Source organism: Cnephaeus nilssonii (assembly GCF_951640355.1).
Source record: "Cnephaeus nilssonii genome assembly, chromosome: 11".
Classification (NCBI taxonomy): Eukaryota; Metazoa; Chordata; class Mammalia; order Chiroptera; family Vespertilionidae; genus Cnephaeus; species Cnephaeus nilssonii.
This window is the reverse complement of record NC_137082.1, coordinates 70,241,354-70,260,846: the sequence shown is the minus strand read 5'-3', so window position 1 is coordinate 70,260,846 and position 19,493 is coordinate 70,241,354. Positions and strand designations below refer to the sequence as shown.

General features: G+C 46.5%; 1 protein-coding gene across 1 annotated transcript; it reads left to right on the top strand.

Annotated features, from left to right (window-relative positions):
- The first annotated feature begins 14,360 nt into the window (after positions 1-14,360).
- On the top strand, positions 14,361-18,286 carry SRSF6 (serine and arginine rich splicing factor 6). The gene is made up of 6 exons (XM_079783686.1): positions 14,361-14,644; positions 14,870-15,018; positions 16,328-16,452; positions 16,594-16,802; positions 17,048-17,131; positions 17,230-18,286. Exons 1-6 carry the CDS (start codon positions 14,538-14,540, stop codon positions 17,588-17,590), a joined length of 1,035 nt encoding a protein of 344 aa, XP_079639812.1. The 5' UTR covers positions 14,361-14,537; the 3' UTR covers positions 17,591-18,286.
- The last annotated feature ends 1,207 nt before the right edge of the window (positions 18,287-19,493 follow it).

The following is a 19,493-nucleotide window of genomic DNA, read 5'->3' as shown; positions in this document are numbered from 1 at the left end:
AAGGTCTCACTAAATTTATTGGCCTTTTCTAGAAAATTCCTGAAAAACCTTATAACCATGGTTTTGAACTCTATATCCAGTAGTTTGCTTTCCTCCATTTCTTTTATGTGACCTGTTTCTTTGTCTCCACATTCTGGCTGCTTCCCTGAGTTGATAGAGTGGCTTTGTGTGCTAGGTGTCCTATAGGGCCCAGTGGCTCAGCCTCCCCAGTTACCGGAGGTGGACACTCTTGGTGCACCCCTTTGTGGGCTGTGTGCACAGTCTTGTTGTAGTTAAGCCTTGATTGTTGTTGGTAACACTGGGGGAATTGACCTCCAGGCCAATTGGCTGTGAGGATCAGCTGTGTCTACGATGGGAGAACTTCTGTGCTGGAGATACCCTTATGAGGCAAGACTTGCTTCAGTGGGGCTTTGGTGCTCACTGAGTCTGCCCCCCTGAGTGTGTCCCTTATGGATCTGAGGAGTTGTAATCTGGATGGTCCTACTCTGACCCCTGGGTACACTGGCTCTTGGATCTCCAAGGAGGTGCTAATTTAGCCTCTCTCCAGCAGGAGCTATGGAGAGATCTGCAGATTCCTCTTCTTTGTTTGGGTTTTGGAGGTGTCCAGATGAGGCCCAGCTGTGAAGCAATGCAAGCTGCTGCAGGGCCTTGGGCCTTCTTTTGGATGTTCTGGGTCTCACTGACTCAGCTGCAGTTTGTTAGGTAAGTTTAGGTTTCAAAGGACCAGGCCATTCATATGCAAAAACCTCTGTGCACAGCTTGGTTGGGGCAGAGTCTCAGGGCAGAGCAAACAGCAATGACTTCCCGTCAGCCCTGCCCTAAGAGGCCCAGGTCTCAGTGTCCCACGGTAATCGCTGCAAACACCTCTAAGAGAAAGCCACCCTCGAGTTTTGCCCGCTGCCAAACAGTCCAGTTTCTCCCTGAGTCTGGGTCCCCAGAGTCTCGCCTGGAACTGGAGTTCAGAGCAGTTGGGAGCTTTTGTCTCCCTCCCGCTTGAAAAATATAGCCGAGTCCTCAGCTGCCAGCCCTCTCCGCGCGCGCCTCCGTGTCTCTGTCTTCCGCAGCTCCTCTGAGTCTCAGTGTGCTTTTTTCTTCCCTTCTAGTTGTAGAATTTCCACTTAGCCAGCCTTCCTGTGGTTCTGGGTGATGTCCTTTTTGTCTTTTAATTGTAGTTTTGAAATTGTTGTGCGAGGCAGCAATTTCAGGTGTTTACCTATGCCGCCATCTTGGTTTCTCCTTCTCCTAACTTCTAACTGAAATTTAGCATTTCCTTTCAATCTGACTGTGAGCAACAAACCAGTAACTGGGAATTTATCAGTAATAGAAGTCACTGATATTTTCATATCCTATTACAGTTGAGGGTGATATCTCAAAATGTCATTTATGTTCATCACTATTTCAACATGTCAGTAGCTATTACAGCCACCACAAGATATTGTCATTTGATGTGTTAATAAAGAAGCACTATGGCAGCCAGGTAGCTCCCCGAGAAGAAAGCTCTGCTATGCAGCATTTGCTGATTCCCATGGTGTAAATGCTACCATTGCCAATTTCAAGGATGGCTATGTTTAACAACTAGTTTTCAGATTTCCTGAAAACTTAACAACCAGTGCTTGGAAGCAGGGACGAGATGACTCCAGCACACACACCATTAGCACAAGAGCAGTTTCCAGGGTCTGCCTGCCCCTGTGTTCACCTCTCTTTCCTGAAATTCTCTGTGGCCTTCAGTATAATTATGTTAAACAAAACAAAAATAGATTTTAAATATAGATTAAATGCTTAATGTGCCAAGCACATTAATAATACTTAACATGACCTGTATCATTTCATCCACCAGTGATGCTAATATAAGGCAGAAATTATCGGAATGGCTCTCACTGGGGAGCAGAGGGGAATGGAATTTCACCCTGTGGACATTTGGCATTGTCTGGAGACATTCTTGACTGTGTAATTGGGCTTGCTACAGGCATCTCATGAGTAGATGCTGCTAACCACCCTACAATGCACAGGACACCCACACCATCCAACAGAGAATTATCTGCCCCCAAATATCAATAGTGCTGAGGTTGAGAAATCCTGTATTACTATTAGACCATTTCAGAGATGGGAAACTTCCACCCAAAGAGGTTATTCTGTCACGTTCACAGAGCTATCGTGTAGTAAGTTCTCAGGGAAGACTAGTTCCTGCTCCCTGATTTCCCCTCACCAGATAGAAGAGCTTACGAGAAGAAAAGCAGCCTGCAGGGTCAGTCTTGGCAATGTGTGTCTCATGGAGGTTGAGGCATCAGATGTTGGAGAATCCAACCCCAGCTGCTTCTAAAGAGGAGACTTGGCCCCAGAAATGATTCTCAAGGTGGTCATCCAGATGACCTACATCACTGGGATGCCTACAAAATTCCTTTAAGATAATAAAATGGAAGGGGGGTGAGGATCACTCTTCCACAGATATTTATTAAACACCTACTCTGTGCCAGTACGCCTCCAGATGATGGGGATAGTGTAGGAAACAAAACAAAATGCCTCTTGCCCTCATGAAGTGTACAATCTGGTGGAGGAGACAAAAAAAAGCAAATTTTAAAATGGGTAAAATAGATGATGTAAAGGAAGCAAGTGAGGTGCTGTGATAAATACTTTTAGGGGGACTTTCTTTAGACACTGTGGTCAGGGGAGACTTCCCTGAAGTCATGCCCTGTGGGCCTGAAGGGGGAGATGCCAGCCATGGGAAGGCAGGAGAGAAGGAGCAATGGCACAGAGATGGGCAGGTGACAGGGCTCTGCGGAGGGAAAGAGAATGACCTGTCCTGTCATCAAAAGCAGGTCATTGTGCCCGATCTGTGTGGCTCAGTGGTTGAGTATCGACCTATGAACTAGAAGGTCATGGTTCGATTCCCGGTCAGGGCACATGCCCAGGTTGTGGGCTTGATCCCCAGTGTGTGTGTGTGGAGGGGGCCGGGGTGCTGGAGGCAGCCAATCAATGATTCTCTCTCATCATTGATGTTTCTATCTTTCTCTCCCTCTCCCTCTCTTCTCTGAAATCAATAAAATATATATATTTAGGGGGAAAAAAGCAGGTCATTGTCACTGGAGCACAGAGGACAGAGGGGAGGGGAAATTCAGAACCTAAGAGTAAAGAGGTCAGCTGGGGCCACTCCACACTGGGCTTTGCAGGACTGTCCCACAAGCCGGTGTTCTCAACTCAGAACAGGTGTGACACAAAGGCGATAAAGCTAGACAACGAAACCTTGGGGGGGGGGGGACTATAGTTGCCAAGACGGATTTCTGGCCTCTCTTTTGCTCCCCCACCCACCTCCCTTAACCCAACATCTCTGCTGACCCAAGATTCCCAGATGCCATGTGAGAGTGTGTGAGTATACAATAATGTTGATGATCACATAATCAAATGGTATTGGGGAAACACATGTGAGAGTGTGTGAGTATACAATAATGTTGATGATCACATAATCAAATGGTATTGGGGAAACACATGTGAGAGTGTGTGAGTATACAATAGTGTTGATGATCACATAATCAAATGGTTGGGGAAACCTTCAGCCCCAAGGTCAATCACCGCACTGGGGAACCAACTCGCCCAGCTCTTTCGCTCTTCGCTGAGAATGTTGCATTAATAATTAGTCATCGGTGGCCGCAGCCCACGTATGCCTAATCACTGCACTGTTCAACAGCAGCAGGAAGGGCTAGTGCTGCAGAGCTGGAGTAGCTTTGCTGAGCAGCTTAACAAATGCCGTACCAAGCGCTGCTTACAGAAGCCCAGAATTCTGAAACAGGGGGCTCAGCTCAGAGGGCAGAGGATGGCAGGAGGCTGAGGAAGCAGGAAGGTAGAGATGGAGGGGGTTACACAGACACCACGTGGCACTCAGTCTGAGCCTGCTGCTATGTGAAGCTTCACATATACCCATTATCTTGTTTGATCCTTCCAACAGCCCATGTGAGGGGTACTATTTTCCCCATTTTCCGCTCAGGGACTTTAGACCCAACAGGCCCAGGATGGAATCCAGATCTCCCCTTTCCTCCCTGAAATGCCCACCCAAATACACCAGTAATTCACAGGGCTTCTTTATCCACTCAGAACTTAAATAAGTGAGCAGGGGAGCCATTCATGTACCCCAGACAAATACAGCTGATGTGGAGAGAGAATGCTAACCAGGAGAACTTGCTGGAACTCTCCAGAAAGAGTGGGTGCCCAGGAGGTGAGCAAAGGGATTGGGAACTTGTGGACCCATCTAATTGTATAAAAGGGAGAATGTTTTCGAAACTATCAAATGGGCCCATCTGTTCTGCATCCCCATGAATCACGGTACTGTGTCCCTTCACCTCACCATCCCCTCCCTCCCCATTGAATCCAGGACACTTGCTGCCGTAAGAGGAGTTCAGACACCACCTGCAGAGAGAGGCTAGAGTCTGGTTCTGAGTCTTAAGACCTGGCCTTGGGAGGAAAGAAAAAAATCGAGTTTCTTAATTCCAGAACCTGCCATATCAGGTTCGGGCTGGCACAGCTGAGAGGACACGTACACTCTACACAAGAGCGGGGAAGACGGGCGAGGGGAGAGAAGGGCCAGGACTAGGGTGAGACACGTGAGGTACAAAACACGTGTGTGTCAAGAAAGTCAGTATTCAAGATAAAGATTTTAATGCAAGAATATTTTTTAAAATAAAAATGAATGCCAAAAAAAATCTACGGTAAACAAGATCAGTGTTACTGATTTTTCCTTTTGCGTCAGGCTTCAGTCTGGCTCGGCTCACTCTTACTAGTACTGATCCTGTCTTGATTTAAAATTCCACTATTTTATTCATCATGGACCTTTTGCATGCACTTGTGTTTTTCAAATATTACATTAAGATGTTACTGGACTGCGGTGGGTTTCAGTCCCCTCTCCCCAGCCCCAGTGCTGAGGAGGAGGTGTGAGGAGAGGAGGTTCACTAAAATTCAGCCTTGGGATCTGTCTCTGGCTTCAACAGTGTTAGGACGGAACGGGCCCAGGGACGCCCCTTCTTCCAGCCTCCGGCCTCTCTCCTGTGTCTCATCCTGTCACCACCTTCAGAACCACCTTCAGGACCAGCCAACACACCGGGGTTTTTTTCTACCTTAACTCCTTATCGCCGAACAACCATGAGCTCCCAAATTCATCAGAATTATTCCACCCAGATGGAGGCTGCGGTCACCGCCTGGCCAGCCTGCATCTGCCGGCCGCCTGCACCTACCTCTCTCTGGGCTTCTGTTTTGACCCTGACGATGTGGCTCTCCAGGGCGGGGGCCACTTCTTCTGCGAGTTGGGGGAGAAGGCGAGGGCACTGAGTGTCTCTTAAAGCTGCAAAACCAGCGCGGTGGCCGCATTCTCTTCCAGGTCGAGCTGAAGCCTCCCCAGATGAGTGGGCAAAACTCAGGACCATGGCAGCCGCCTGGCCTTGGAGAGGAACCTGAACCAGGCCCTTTGGGAGCTGCAGACCCTGGGTTCCACCCACGCAGCCCCTCATCCTGTGACTTCCTGGAGAACCACTTCCGGGGTGAGGAGGTGAAACTCATCAAGAAGATGGGCCACACCTGACTCACCTTCCAGGCGACACCTGTCTCACCTCCGCAGGCTGCCGGCCCCAGGCTGGGCTGGGCCAGTATCTCTTCCAAAGGCTCACCCTCAAGCACGACTAGGAGCCTTTGGAGCCCAGAGGCCTTTGAGAGGCCCCTCTGCATCCCCTGTGTCTGGGCTTTTACCTGAGCTTCTCCCCAAAACTACTAGCCATTCTTTTAACCACCCTGAAGTCCTCTTCCATACATTGGACCAAATGAAATAAAGCTTTTTGCAGCAAAAAAATATATATATTTTTTAATTAAATAAAATAATTTAAGCCTTGGATATACGCAAAGGTTAAATGAGATTGCAGATATTAAGTGTCTGAACCAGAGTAGGCCTTCAGTGCATGTTGTAGTGGACTCTGAAGGGGCCTGGCTCGAATCCCCCAGCCGACTATTTCAGGGCCTGCCAGCCACCACGACCTGTATTTCTTGCCTGAGGACAATCTTGGCCACCAAGCTACAGCGGCTGGACCTGCTGGATAATTAATACCCCGAGAGCAGGAAGAAAAAATAATACCCCCAGAGCGGCCCTCAACCAATGATCCACAGGAGCCAGTGTATAAATACCCCAGCTTCCTTACCCTCCGATGGGGTAATTTTGAGATGTATGTGTTACACCATTTCCAGAGCCCCAGGTGAGGTTAAGCTCCCTCGCCCACACTGTCACTGGCTTGACAGTACACCTCTAAGCTCCAACCCTTCCTCATCTCACCTCCTTACCCTCCCACTGGCGTTTCCCAGGATCACCTTCCAAATACACTCCATGTACTCGAATTCTTGTCTCAGGCCTGCTTCTGGGGCAACCAAAGCAAGATACACGTGTGTCCTTTCTCCCCTCATTCTCGCCTCTGCGGATACCCGGAATGTTCCACACACACTTGGAAGTCTGAGCATGCTGCGCAAGGAGAGACCCCTGACTCCAGCACTCTCTGGGGAGGGAAGTCGATAGCAGGTAAATTGACAGCCATTGCTGGGAGGCCTGGATCTGAACTGTGCTTGGCTGTTTCTGTAATGTCTGCACCTTTCGCTGAGAAATCGTTGGCAGACACCTTTCCTGGCCATTAATTCTTTACAGCTGACACGGAGCCCTTGGGGCAAAAACTGATTATTACTGCCAGTCTGGCCCTGAATTCAGAACAGGAAGCATGACTCTCCCCACTCCCTCTCTACTCCCTCTTCTGGCTGCCCCTCACCCAACCCAGAGCCCAAGGGGCCAGCGAAGGCTGTGTGTGCCGAGTGGAGGAGAGGAGAAATGGCCCTCGTTCCAGAGGGACTAAGGATTGAAGGCCGTGGGGTTAAAAATTAGGGAAGGTGGAGTTTTTTCATGCTTTCTTTTTAGAAAATGCTTTTCCGCACCCACACTTTTTCCCATGAGCTCCAGGAACACCTGCAAGGGCCTTATGCAGCAGGCACATGACCATGATGCCCATTTTACAGGCAAAAGGCACTAAGAAACGTGAAGTGTCTTAGCTGAGGAGGCAGAGTCTCTCCTTGACCAAACGGCAGTCAGGATCCTCGGAACTCTCTTCCCAACCAGGCCCTGACTCTGGGGCTTCTGTGTTCGTCTCTGCTAATATACACCATTTTAGCAAGCATCCCGCTACGTTGGTTTAGCCAGAAAACCCCACCCTTGATATCTGATCACCCTCAAATATCTGATTTGGTTCCTCATCTTCACCTTCTCCCAGGTAATGTCTAAGTTTCCATCCACTGACTCCTCCCCCACCCTGCTTTTTGGCTATAAATTACCACTTTTCCTTGTTGTATTTGAAGCTGAGCTCAATCTCTCTCTCCTACTGCAAAACCCCATTGCAGCGGTCCCTACACATATCGCAGCAGTCCCCTGAACAAAGGCTGCCTGACCGTTTTTTTAACAAGCAACGTGAGTAATTTTTAACACAGGTCACCTACAGAGTAAGTCGATTTGGACCCAGCTCTGTTTGACTCCAAAGGCCATTATCTCCCCTATGTTCTCTTCCTTCATATGTTCTCTTCCTCCAGTAAACTTTTCCTGAGCACCTACTATGAGCCAGGCCCTGTGCTGAGATCAGAGGAGGGTGAGTAAGAAACATGTCTTCCCCCTAAGAGGGAGAAATAAAATCCTTCCGTTCTGCTCATTCTCTACACCAGAGGTCGGCACCTACTGTTATAACAATTGTGTATAGGCTCTGGGGGTTCCAGCGGCAGAACTGAAGAGGTGCGACAGAGACCATCGAGCCATAAAGCCAAGGTATTCCCTGCCTGGCCCTTTACAGAAAAAGTTTGCCGGTGCCATGCCAGGCACCAAAGATGCACCACCTTAGCTACTTCCTAACTTTATGAGGCTCGATCATTTTACAGATGAGGAATGAGATGACTTGGCACACTGCTGGAAATGTGGAAAGGCAGAAAATTCCAAAGCCCTCTATACTCAAGACCCACTTGTGGGAAACACATAGTGACTTTAACAGCCTTAGGGGTACTACCAGGACCAGTGGGTAGACAATTCAAGGTTGTAATGTTTTACTTTCTATAAAGAATTTACTCACAGAGAGATGTCCAAGAATGGACTTGGTCGTCTGGTTAAGCAGTGAAGTCTCCCTCAGGGGAGGTGTTCAAGTAAGGGAAAGATAACCTTTGGGTGAAGCAGAGCGTGGCAACTCCAAGATTTGGATTGGGGACCTTCAAAGATCATCTGTCTCTGAGCTTCATTGATGCAGGGATGAGGAAGCCAGAGGAAATTTATCTAACTCTGTAATCACACCGATAGCCACCAGGTGGCACAACAGAGCCACACCTTAGGCAACAAGAAGCAATTTTTAGCCTACAGAAACTTAATTGGGAAACAACAACAAAATTAGCAACTTATTGATTGGAACAAATTAGCATTCATAGGCAAAGACTATGAATCAAGTCCTCAGTAGAGCTTTAGTCCCCAGCACGACCCCGAGGGATCAGGATCAAGTAAGTTACACGTTTTTGAAAGATGTGTTAACCTTTGAAATATTTTTTCTATCAAAATACAACATACTGGTACATACAGCAAAGTGGACAAATCACAAATGTACAGCTCAGTGAATTTTCAGAGAGAGCACATCTGTGAAACCAGCATAGCTCAAGAAACAAAACATGACCCTATTGTCATTCCCCCTTACCCCTGACTTCTCACACTATAGATTTGTTTTGCTTGTTTTTCAGTTTTACATACATGGAATCATACAGTACGATGATTCCTTTGGGGCTTGCTTAAATAGTTACATTGGTGAAATCCATGATTTTCCTGTGGATTGTTGTTCATTCTCATTGCCGTGGCAGTGCGTGGTGTGAATAAACCAGTTGATTTGTTCCTTCTCCTGTGGCAGGCATGGGGGTTTCCAGTTTGGGGGCTATTACACATAAATGCTGTATAAATTTCTAGTACATTCCTTATGGAGAGGGTATATACATTTCTGTTAGATATGGAATTGCCGGGTCATAGGGGTAGACACTTGTAGCTGCTTCTTCAGTAGACAAATTTGCATTCCCACTGCTGATGTATGAGAATTCCTGTGGCTCCATAGCCACACCAAAATTCTCCATCTAGGTAAGTTTTGGTGAAAGAAATGTGGGATCTGCAGTGTGCACTCCTGTATCCCTCTGAGCCCTCCAAGGAGGGGGGTGGAGTGGATGGACAGGAGTGGGTGGGCACGAACCAGGAGGAGGAAGATTCCATCCCACCAGTACACCCTGATGAGCCAGCCCTTCAGCACACTGATACCTTCCAGCACACTGGAAATGTGGAAAGGTAGGAAATTCCAAAGCCCTCTATACTCAAGACCCACTTGTGGGAAACACATAGTGACTTTAACAGCCTTAGGGGAACTACCAGGACCAGTGGGTAGACAATTCAAGCTTGTAATGTTTTACTTTCTATAAAGAATTTACTCACAGAGAGATGTCCAAGAATGGACTCTTCACATGCTCTGAACAGTTACCAGAATGGTGCAGCTCTCACTGAGCACTGACTGTGTGCCAGACCCTTTCCTAAGTGCTAAGCATATAACAGTGAAGAGCCAGACATCCCTGATCTAATGAAGGCTAGGTCTGAGTGGGGCTGGGGGAAGAAAGTAAATAAATATGTCAGGTGATGAACATTCTATAAAGAAAATTAAAGCAGGGTAAGAAGATAAGAGTGCAGAGAGGATGCTATTTTAAAATTGGTGGTTACAATATCACCACACAACTGTTAGAAAGGCTATTATCAAAAAGACAAGACACACCCATCAGGGTGTGGCTCAGCGGTTGAACGTAGATCTATGAACCAGGAGGTCACGGTTCGATTCCTGGTCAGGTCACATGCCCGGGTTGCGGACTTGATCCCCAGAGAGGGGTGTGCAGGAGGCAGCTGATCAATGATTGTCTCTCATCACTGATGTTTCTCTCTCTCTCTTTCTCTCTCCCTGTCCCTTCCTCTCTGAAATCAATAAAAAAAAATATTTTTTTAAAAAAAGCTAAACTAATAGAAACAGAGTTGAATGGTGGCTGCCAGGAGCTCAGGGGTTAGAGAAATTGGGAAATGTTGGTCAAAGGATACAAACTTTAAGGTATCAGTAAGTTCTGGGGAATCTAATGAACAGCATGGTGACTATAATTAACAATACTGGCCCTAGCTGATCAGTGGATAGAGCGTCGGCCTGCGGACTGAAGGGTCCCGGGTTCGATTCCGGTCAAGGGCACATGCCTGTTTGTGGGCTCGATCCCCAGTGGTGGGTGTGCAGGAGGCAGCCGATCAATGATTCTCTCTCATCATTGATGCTCCTATCTCTCACTCCCTCTCCCTTCCCTCTCTGAAATCAATAAAAATATACAGTATATATTTAAAACAATACTGAATTATGTACTTGAAAGTTGAGAATAAATGTTAAATGTTATCACCACACACACAAAAATGGTTATTATGTGAGAGGTATTGACTAACCTTATGGTGGTAATCATTTTGCAACATATACATATAACAAATCATTACATTGTGCACCTTAAACTTACATATGTTGATATAAATATCTCAAGAAAGCTGGGGGGGAAATAAAGTGAGTGGTTAGAGGCGTGAGGGGTGCCTGAGCAGAAAGCAGAAGTGAAGGAACAAACCATAGGAAAAGATCTCCAGACACAGGGAGCCAGCATAAAGGCCCAGCAGCAGTGCGTTCCATTGCTGAAACAGCACCTAGGGCCCAGTTTTACAAATCGGTCCTCTTGTTTGTCAAACAGATTTATAGGCGTGAGGTGGCTGGTCATGACTTTATCAACTTTTTGCTTGTCAGCTGACCACTACCTACTTGAAACCCTTTCCTCTCCTGGCTTCTGTGACACCATGCTCGTTTCTTTCCCTACCTTTTTTTATCATTATTGATTTCAAAGAGAGGAAGAGAGAAGAAACATCAATAAGAATCATTCATCAGCCCTGGCCCGTTTGGCTCAGTGGATAGAGCGTCGGTCTGCGGACTCAAGGGTCCCAGGTTCGATTCCGGTCAAGGGCATGTATCTTGGTTGTGGGTACATCCCCGGGGGGTGGGGGGGTGTGCAGGAGGCAGCTGATCGATGTTTCTCTCTTATCGATGTTTCGAACTCTATCCCTCTCCCTTCCTCTCTGTAAAAAAAATCAATAAAGTATATTAAAAAAAAAAAAGAATCATTCATCAGCTGCCTTCTGCACGCCCCACACTAGGGATCAAGCCCACAGCCCGGGCATGTGCCCTGACCAGGAATCAACCATGACCTCCTGGTTCATAGGTCGACACTCAACCACTGAGCCACACTGGCTTGGCATGTTATCCTCCCACTTCTGGTTGAAAACTCTGGTTAATCCTTGAACACTTAGAGCACAAGGGAAGCCCACTCTCAGAATCACTGTCAGAAGCAACACATCAGGGAGTGATTCTGCACCTCAGAGGACACGTGTCAACACCTGAAGACATTTTTGACTGTCACAACGGGGGAGAAGGGGAAGAGCTACTGGCATCTAGCAGGTAGATGTCAGCCAGGGATGCCACTAAACATCCTACAATGCCCAGGACAGCCCCCAGCAACAAAGGATTATCTGGCCCCAAATGTCAATAGTGCTGAGGCTAAGAAACCCTGTCTAGACGAATCCTATACAGGGGTTTTTCAACAAGGGTTTGGATTAGCTTGGCAACATTTAATCCAATATTCCAGCTGGAATGTACTTTCAGTTTGATCACCTCGGAGGATTCTTATAATCATTTAATTCACATTTCTTTCAAACTCTCACTGAAGAATTTCCAAATTCTGTTTCTGGAGTGACACCTACTATCATCACTCCACTCTATCAACATACTTGAGTTGCCATGTTCTCCCAAAACCCATTCACGATGAGACAGCCTCTGGAATGCTGTATTTTTCAGACATAAGACAGCAAAACCTATCTGAATCCAGCTTTCACTCACTCCAAATCACATGGTGCTTGGGACATTCTTTTGGTTTCCAGCTAACATATGTATGAATATCCATTGGACTGAAAAACGACAATTGTAGGCTCCAGACTGTCCTTAACAATCTAGATAACTATGGATTCGAAGTTAACTCTCTTCTGGATCAGACTGAATTGACTCACCTGCTCTTGCTGATAAGACTCCTGTAGTTACCTCCACAATTTTATTTTTATTTTTTTAAATGGTTGGTGAATGACATTCTTTTTTTAAAAAAAGTATTTTTTATTGATTTCAGAGAGAAAGGGAGAGGGAGAGAGATAGAAACATCAATAGAGAGAATCATTGATGGGCTGCCTCCTACATGTGCCCCACAAGGGATTGAGCCCACAACTAGGCCATGTGCCCTGATCTGGAATCCAACCGAGACCTTCCGTTTCACAGGCCGACACCCAACCACTGAGCCACTCCACAATTTTAGAATGAGCTGTGGAGTGATCTTCATCTGCCACAATTGTAAGTTTCTAAAGAAATGAGCTCCCATGCTGTCCCTCCATCATTTCTCCTTGAAGTTGTTCTACTAAAATATAGAGGTTAGATCACCAGCAAGGCTCCACAGAATGCTGATGGCCTAACACGCCCTTCAGTGATACCTGAGACTGTTTCCTCTAATGTAGCCAGTGCTATTCAAATTGTGTGTGTTTTTTACTTAAATTTATTGGGGTGACATTAATAAGTTTCATGTGTAAAATTCTATAATACATCATCTGTATAATGCATGATGAGTTCACCACCTAAAATCTAGTTTCTGTCTCCTCCTCGGGTTTTTTGTTAAGAGTAGCCACTGGGCTCTGGGAAAAGAGGTGCGAGGAAGCGAGGACAATGTCAGCTGCATCTTCCTCTGAATAAATGAAATGCAAAAGAGGAGGCGGGGACACCCCACCCTACATATGCATCCTTTAATAAGTCCTACCCCGTCACCTTCCCACCAACACTATGTGAGTGCCATTTTCTGGATCACCTCTAGCCAATAATGAACTTGAAAATTTTGAACTACTGACAATTTTATGAGTGAAAATAAATGTTATCACACTGTTGAATTCTCCTTTCCCTATTATATTCCACTAATGTTTTAAGAAGACGTACCACCTATGCAGTTTCTCTAATTTTAGACGGACAGCATATATGCTCTACCACTAGATGTCAGTATTAACACTTGCCGTAGCTCAGTGGTGACAACCTACAAGCCTCCAGACTTTGTAAAATGTCCCAGGGAAGGGAGGCAGGGGGAATCCCCGTTCAACCAGAAGCTGAAGAATATCCAGATCGCACTGCTCTAGAAGAGCTAGACTGTACGGAAATACCTAACCGGCGGTCTTCTTTCCTCTCCTAACCTCTGTGGCACCATGCTCTCAGGGTTTCCCCCCATCCCTCCAGTTTGCTTTCCTGCACTGAAGTTTCAGAGTACTCAGGGTCTTCGCCTCTCCACGCACACTTACTCCGCTGGGCTTTCCATCTACCACTCCAGCTTTACGTGGCATCGCTAGTGGGTAAGGTGCCTTCCAAACAAATGGGGGAAGGAATGGCACTGGGGCAACGGACCCTCCCTATGGGGGAGGGAAAGTGCGCGCCTCTGTGGGAGGGCTGCCAGGTCTCGCTCAAGTTTCTTGGGCCCAAGGCCTTGACCGAGCTCCCTTTGTGAACACCTACGGCGAGCGTTGGATTGCCACGTACATAGCCATGTACAGGTGACTCCAGCTGCCAGTGCTAAAACAAAACAAAACAAAACAAAACCCAAAGAGGAATACAGGAACCTGCAGGGAGGGGGTGAAGGCTGGTAATGGCAGTGAACGAAACTGGGAGAAACAGAAGACCAGAGCGACGATAGCTCGGATCGCGATCCCGGCCGACTCCCAACCTGGGATTCTGTTAAATAAGCTCGTTTCCCCGCCCCCCCGGCCCTGCTTACTCCCACTCCCACCCGAGCGGGAACCAATCCTCGGTTCTAATACGCAGCCTCGTTTTAAAGAACCAATCCCCAGACCAGAGACCTATTATGACAACGACGAGAACCAATGAAAAGCGGGGATTCTCTAGCCTGCCTCCCAAGCGCCAGTCCCAAAAAAGTCACCCCGAGGAAGGTTTTCGGAAGGGGCAAAGTGGAAGATAGGTTCGCGTCTAGACGACGGGATACTACGTTTACAAAGATGGGTGGAGGAAATTCTGTGAGCGCGTAAAAGAGCACTTCCTCGAGACTCGCAGGCGGCGGACCGACAAGGCACCCCCGAGCCCTGGGCTCCGGCGAGGAAAGGGGCGGGAGGGTACGTGCTGCGTGCTGACGTAACACGCCGGGCCCCGCCCCGCCCGCCCGCCCTTATAGCGTAACACTGGCGCGCGCGCACACCATTGTGTGGCTGGATTTGGCCACCGCTGCCGTGGAAGGCGTGTGTCTGGGGTTTTGCCATCCCCGCACCCGTACCGCGGCTCCTGCCTTGCGGTTCGCCGTCCGACAGTCAGCCTTCGGGCCCCTCGCCCGCCACGGACATGCCGCGCGTCTACATAGGGCGCCTTAGCTACCACGTCCGGGAGAAGGACATTCAGCGCTTTTTCAGTGGCTATGGCCGCCTCCTTGAAATAGACCTCAAAAATGGGTGAGTTTGACCTGGGCGCCTGCGTCATCCCATAACGCTTCGAGCCTTGCGGCGGCGGAGCACCCCAAAACGAAAAAGGCGGTCAAGGCCGCGGCGCCGCGTCGCACAGCCTCCAAAATGGCGGCGGCGCGGCGCGGAGGGGGCGGGGGCCTCGTGCGCGTGCGCGTCCCCGCCCTAACGTTGTCCCGCCGGCCCCCGGCCCTCGGCCCTCGCGCCGCCCCCTAGGTACGGCTTCGTGGAGTTCGAGGACTCCCGCGACGCCGACGACGCCGTTTACGAGCTGAACGGCAAGGACCTCTGCGGCGAGCGCGTGATCGTGGAGCACGCCCGGGGCCCGCGCCGGGATCGCGACGGCTACAGCTACGGAAGCCGCAGTGAGTCCCACCCCCGCGCGCTCCGCGCCCTTGGGACCGGGGGGCGGGCGCAGGCCTAGAGGGGGCGGGGTGGGGCCTCCCAACCCGGGCGGGCGCGGTAGGCGGGGTCGTTTGACTCGGGTGGCCCAGGGACCCGCTGCCTTCACGCCAGCCTGGAGTTCCCCGGGACGCCGGAGCGCGGAGATTGGGTCGTGGGGCTTGCCTAGTCACAGTTTGGGTGCTTGGGGTTTCTTTGCTAAGTTGGGAGTGGGTGGCTTGTTCTGGGCCCCTGTCAGCACTGTCGTGGGCTCTGCCCACCGAGGAAGTGAGGGGTGGCTGTATTTGTTGTATCCCCCTTGCTTACCTAGTCAGTGCATTAGCTAGAAATGTGAATGTCTTAGCCTAGAAGTTTGGAGCAGGCTGGGGCTGGGGCGGAGGTGGGGTGGGGTGGGGATGGGGACGGGGAATGGGGAGGGGTTTTAAGTTTAGGTCTTATAGTTACTGAAATTGGCGGGGGCCAAAGAAAATACTATATCGAACTAATGTGGTATATACCACAAGTAGCGCTAAATAAGCTTTACGGCAGTGCTGTATTTGAACTAATGGGGGCATGTTATTGGGAGGAGGTGGGGGGTGGTTATGTTAAATGTTTGATGTTGAAATTGTTGCATGTTGAATTCAAACTTTTTAACAAGTCCTTGATGTTTCAATTTAAAAGTGACCAATGGGGCTGAGGCTGTGTCCACTGAGGCTAAGATGACTGCCTTTCCTGATTGGCCTTGGCTTTTCCATACATTGTGTGACCCTTGCCCTATGACCCTTTGGCTGACCTTACCGGAAGCCATGACGACAGCAGCCTTTTGCCATTAGACGCAGGGTGATGGTGAGGATTCCAAGGGTTAGACAAAACTGGTTAATCTGAACTAGGTGACTGTTACCTTGCGTGTTTTGTGGCCAAACCACCACCAAAAACCTCACACTGTGATGTAAGTACTTAGTGTAACTAGTAAACATTTTTGTAAAATGTAGAAATGCATGTAATCAGTTAAGTTTTATATTTTACAATGTTCTGTAAAATAAAACTTAGCGAGGTAAATTGAATAAAGGAGCAGTCACTCTCTAACAGATTGTAGGAGAAGTTTAGTTGGATTTAGTCTATTTGGCTTGCCCTTAATTTAATTTGTGGCAAATCACAACTGTATCAAAGGTTTAGCAATATAATAGCAAAGTCCTACTCCAGTAAATAAAAGTTGATATGTTTGTACTAACTTTCAGAAACTTGTGTCCCTATCATTACAAAGCATCTAATCGTTTTCTTCGTGTGATAAAGGTGGTGGAGGTGGATACAGCAGTCGGAGAACTTCTGGCAGAGACAAATATGGACCACCTGTTCGTACAGAATTCAGACTTATTGTAGAAAATCTTTCTAGTCGCTGCAGTTGGCAAGATTTAAAGGTATGTGCTATAATTAGAAATAAAAGTGATAGGGATGTTTAAAGGATAGGTAGGCTCTTGTTTAACTTTATTCCTGAAAGTCAGATATAGTATGTAGATCTTTAGATTTCTGGGTCTGACCTGTCTTGTTGCTTTTTATAGGATTTCATGAGACAAGCAGGTGAAGTAACCTATGCGGATGCTCACAAAGAACGCACAAATGAAGGAGTTATTGAGTTTCGCTCCTACTCTGACATGAAACGTGCGTTGGATAAACTAGATGGTACAGAAATAAATGGCAGAAACATTAGGCTCATTGAAGATAAAGCACGAACGAGCCATAGGCGGTCTTACTCTGGAAGCAGATCAAGGTAACTTGAAGAATAATGAAGAGGGGAGGATATAATATTTCCCAAGAACAAAGAAAAATTCAAATGAGAGTATCTTAATTGATACTTAATTGAAATTAGGTCAGTTTTTGGCTGCATCGTTGGGTTCTTTTCCAGATGTTTTGACAGTGGATTTGAATTTTGTGTTGGTCTGTTTATTGGTCTTTGTAAGTGGCAGAAACCTGTTGAGATGTATTGAGATTAAGTTTTTGTTATGGTTCTTACAGGTCACGGTCTAGAAGGAGGTCACGAAGTAGGAGTCGCAGGAGCAGCCTCAGTAGATCTCGAAGTATCTCAAAAAGCCGCTCCCGGTAAATAATGTTGGGTCTTGATGACACTGTATTTGTTTATGGAGTATTTGTGTGTTCTGGCAAGGTACTGAAAGAAAAATCTGACTTTTCTTGTTCAGATCCAGGTCTCGGAGCAAAGGTCGATCACGTTCTCGGTCCAAAGGCAGGAAATCTAGATCAAAGAGCAAATCAAAGCCCAAGTCTGATCGAGGCTCCCGTTCACGCTCTCGAAGCAGGTCTAAGGAGTATGGGAAATCTCGAAGCAGGTCTCGTTCTCGATCTCGTTCCCCCAAAGAAAATGGAAAAGGTGATATAAAGTCAAAGTCTAGATCGAGGAGCCAGTCTCGTTCCAAATCTCCCCTACCTGCTCCTCCCTCAAAGGCTCATTCTGTGTCCCCTCCACCAAAAAGAGCTTCAAGATCTCGTTCTAGATCTCACTCAAAGTCAAGGTCACGGTCCAGATCAAGTTCCAGAGATTAACCCAGAACTCTATGTTCTTTGCACACTATTATGGAACACTTTCCTACTTGCTTAGGCAGTTACTCTTCCATGTTTGTACTTGGCCTCTTTTGTAAGAGGAATCTCCTGAAAACAAGGGCACACAGAAATTTGATTTGTGGCCAAATTTGATGAAAAAGATGGGGTTCTAAAATGGTGGCATGAAGACCTCCTCCCTTCTTTGTAGAATTAAGATAACTTTGATTTTATAGCTTTTGAGCTAAAATAACTTTTGTAAAGATTAAGCTCATTTAGATTTTTTTTTTTTTAAGTATTTCAGCAGGATCTGCTGCAGGGTTTTGTTGTTTTGTTTGCAGACTTTTAAATTTAAACAGTTTCAAGCTTTGGATACTTAAGGCTTTCGAGGGAGAACCCATTTTTCAATTATGTTGGCTTTTTATAAAGCCTGAGTTATGTAAGATTTCAATAAAAGTTTGCTACCAAGATGATTGCCTTATTGAATAGGTCGCTATTAATTCCTTTTAATATTGATAATCTACTGTTTGTGGAAACAATGTAAATTCTACTCAAATGTAAAACAAGGCAAGCCTCAGACCAGCAATAAATTATTCAATTTCGATAAAAAAATTTTTGTTCTGTTAATCAAATTTGCCAAAGTTATTGCATTGCCCATTTAACAAGTTAGGTTAAAAATAAAATATTTTATAGTCAACCTGTTATGCAATTTTGCCTAAATTAATGAGTTTTAAATAATGAAACCTTACTTTCTTTGATACTTTTTAATTTAGATGTCTATAAGGAATGGTTGGGTTGTTTTTTCCAATATATACTACAGAATTTCAGAGAAGAAACTGGTGCCTGTAATTATAGTTCATTATTTTGCCGATTTGGAAGAACAAAAGTTAATGACTTATGAAGAGGCAAGCCTCCACTGCTTTTCAGAATTTGGTGTGTAAGGACAAGTTAAAGACTTGGCTTTGACCAAAGTTCTCTTGTTTTGGGGGAAAGAAATACTTTTAGAAGGAGAGGGTGGGGGTGCTACAAGGTGAAATTTGACTCTTAAAAGTATGCAACATCCTCATGTTAATGTTATATCACATGGTATAATAGGCAGCTTTGTCCACATTGTTAGCTGGCCCACAGTGGATATAGGTAAATTCCTGCATTCGTAAATTTTTATAGTAATGGCAAAGACCAGCTTATTAAAAATCTAGTCTTATTCCATACCTATGGACCTCCATCATTAGATAGCTGCACCACTATAGCATTGGTCCACTTGAGAACAGAGTTGACTGATAAAATGATTAGTTTCTTGCCAACTTGTGAGTTGAGTCCAACAGTCTACAACATGGCTAGATGGTATATTAAGCTGTTAATGAGAGAAGTGGGCAACATCTTGATTCCCCTTTATTTTACCAGACTGTTTATTGACACACCATAGTGCCTTTATGGCCAGTTTGAGTCCTACCTGCTCCTGTGTTACCATCTTTCATCTTTGGTATCTTTCTCCCACTTTGTTAACCTATTTTATGCTTAATCTCCTCAATAAAATGCTTACCGAGGGAAAGGCTTGTTTTGGCTTTATTGTGTATTCCCACTTAGTGCCAAATTCTTAGTGTCAACTCTAGAATTAGAGTTGCTATTTCTGACTTGACCATGAGAGAAAGGATCTAGTTTTCAGTTCCCCAGAAATGTGGGGATCAGCTGAGTCATTGGCCCATTTTGTGCTTAAGTGTCATCCATGAAGTGGTAAGGATAAACCATTTGTTAGCTATTAGGAAGGATTAAAAGTACTAAATCTTTTTTGTATTAGCCCTGTCTTATTTTTACAATTTTACCCATTTTTATCTTGTAGCAGAACATTTTCCATGACAGTTTAGATATATAAAAGCCTAAGCCACCAACCAGTAGCTATTACACACAG

Excerpts from the sequence above, each read along its gene's own strand:
- SRSF6 (XM_079783686.1), top strand. The coding sequence starts at position 14,538 with ATGCCGCGCGTCTACATAGGGCGCCTTAGCTACCACGTCCGGGAGAAG. Across the intron at positions 14,645-14,869 it reads GAAATAGACCTCAAAAATGG|GTACGGCTTCGTGGAGTTCG; the intron begins GTGAGTTTGACC and ends GCCGCCCCCTAG. Across the intron at positions 16,803-17,047 it reads TACTCTGGAAGCAGATCAAG|GTCACGGTCTAGAAGGAGGT; the intron begins GTAACTTGAAGA and ends TGGTTCTTACAG.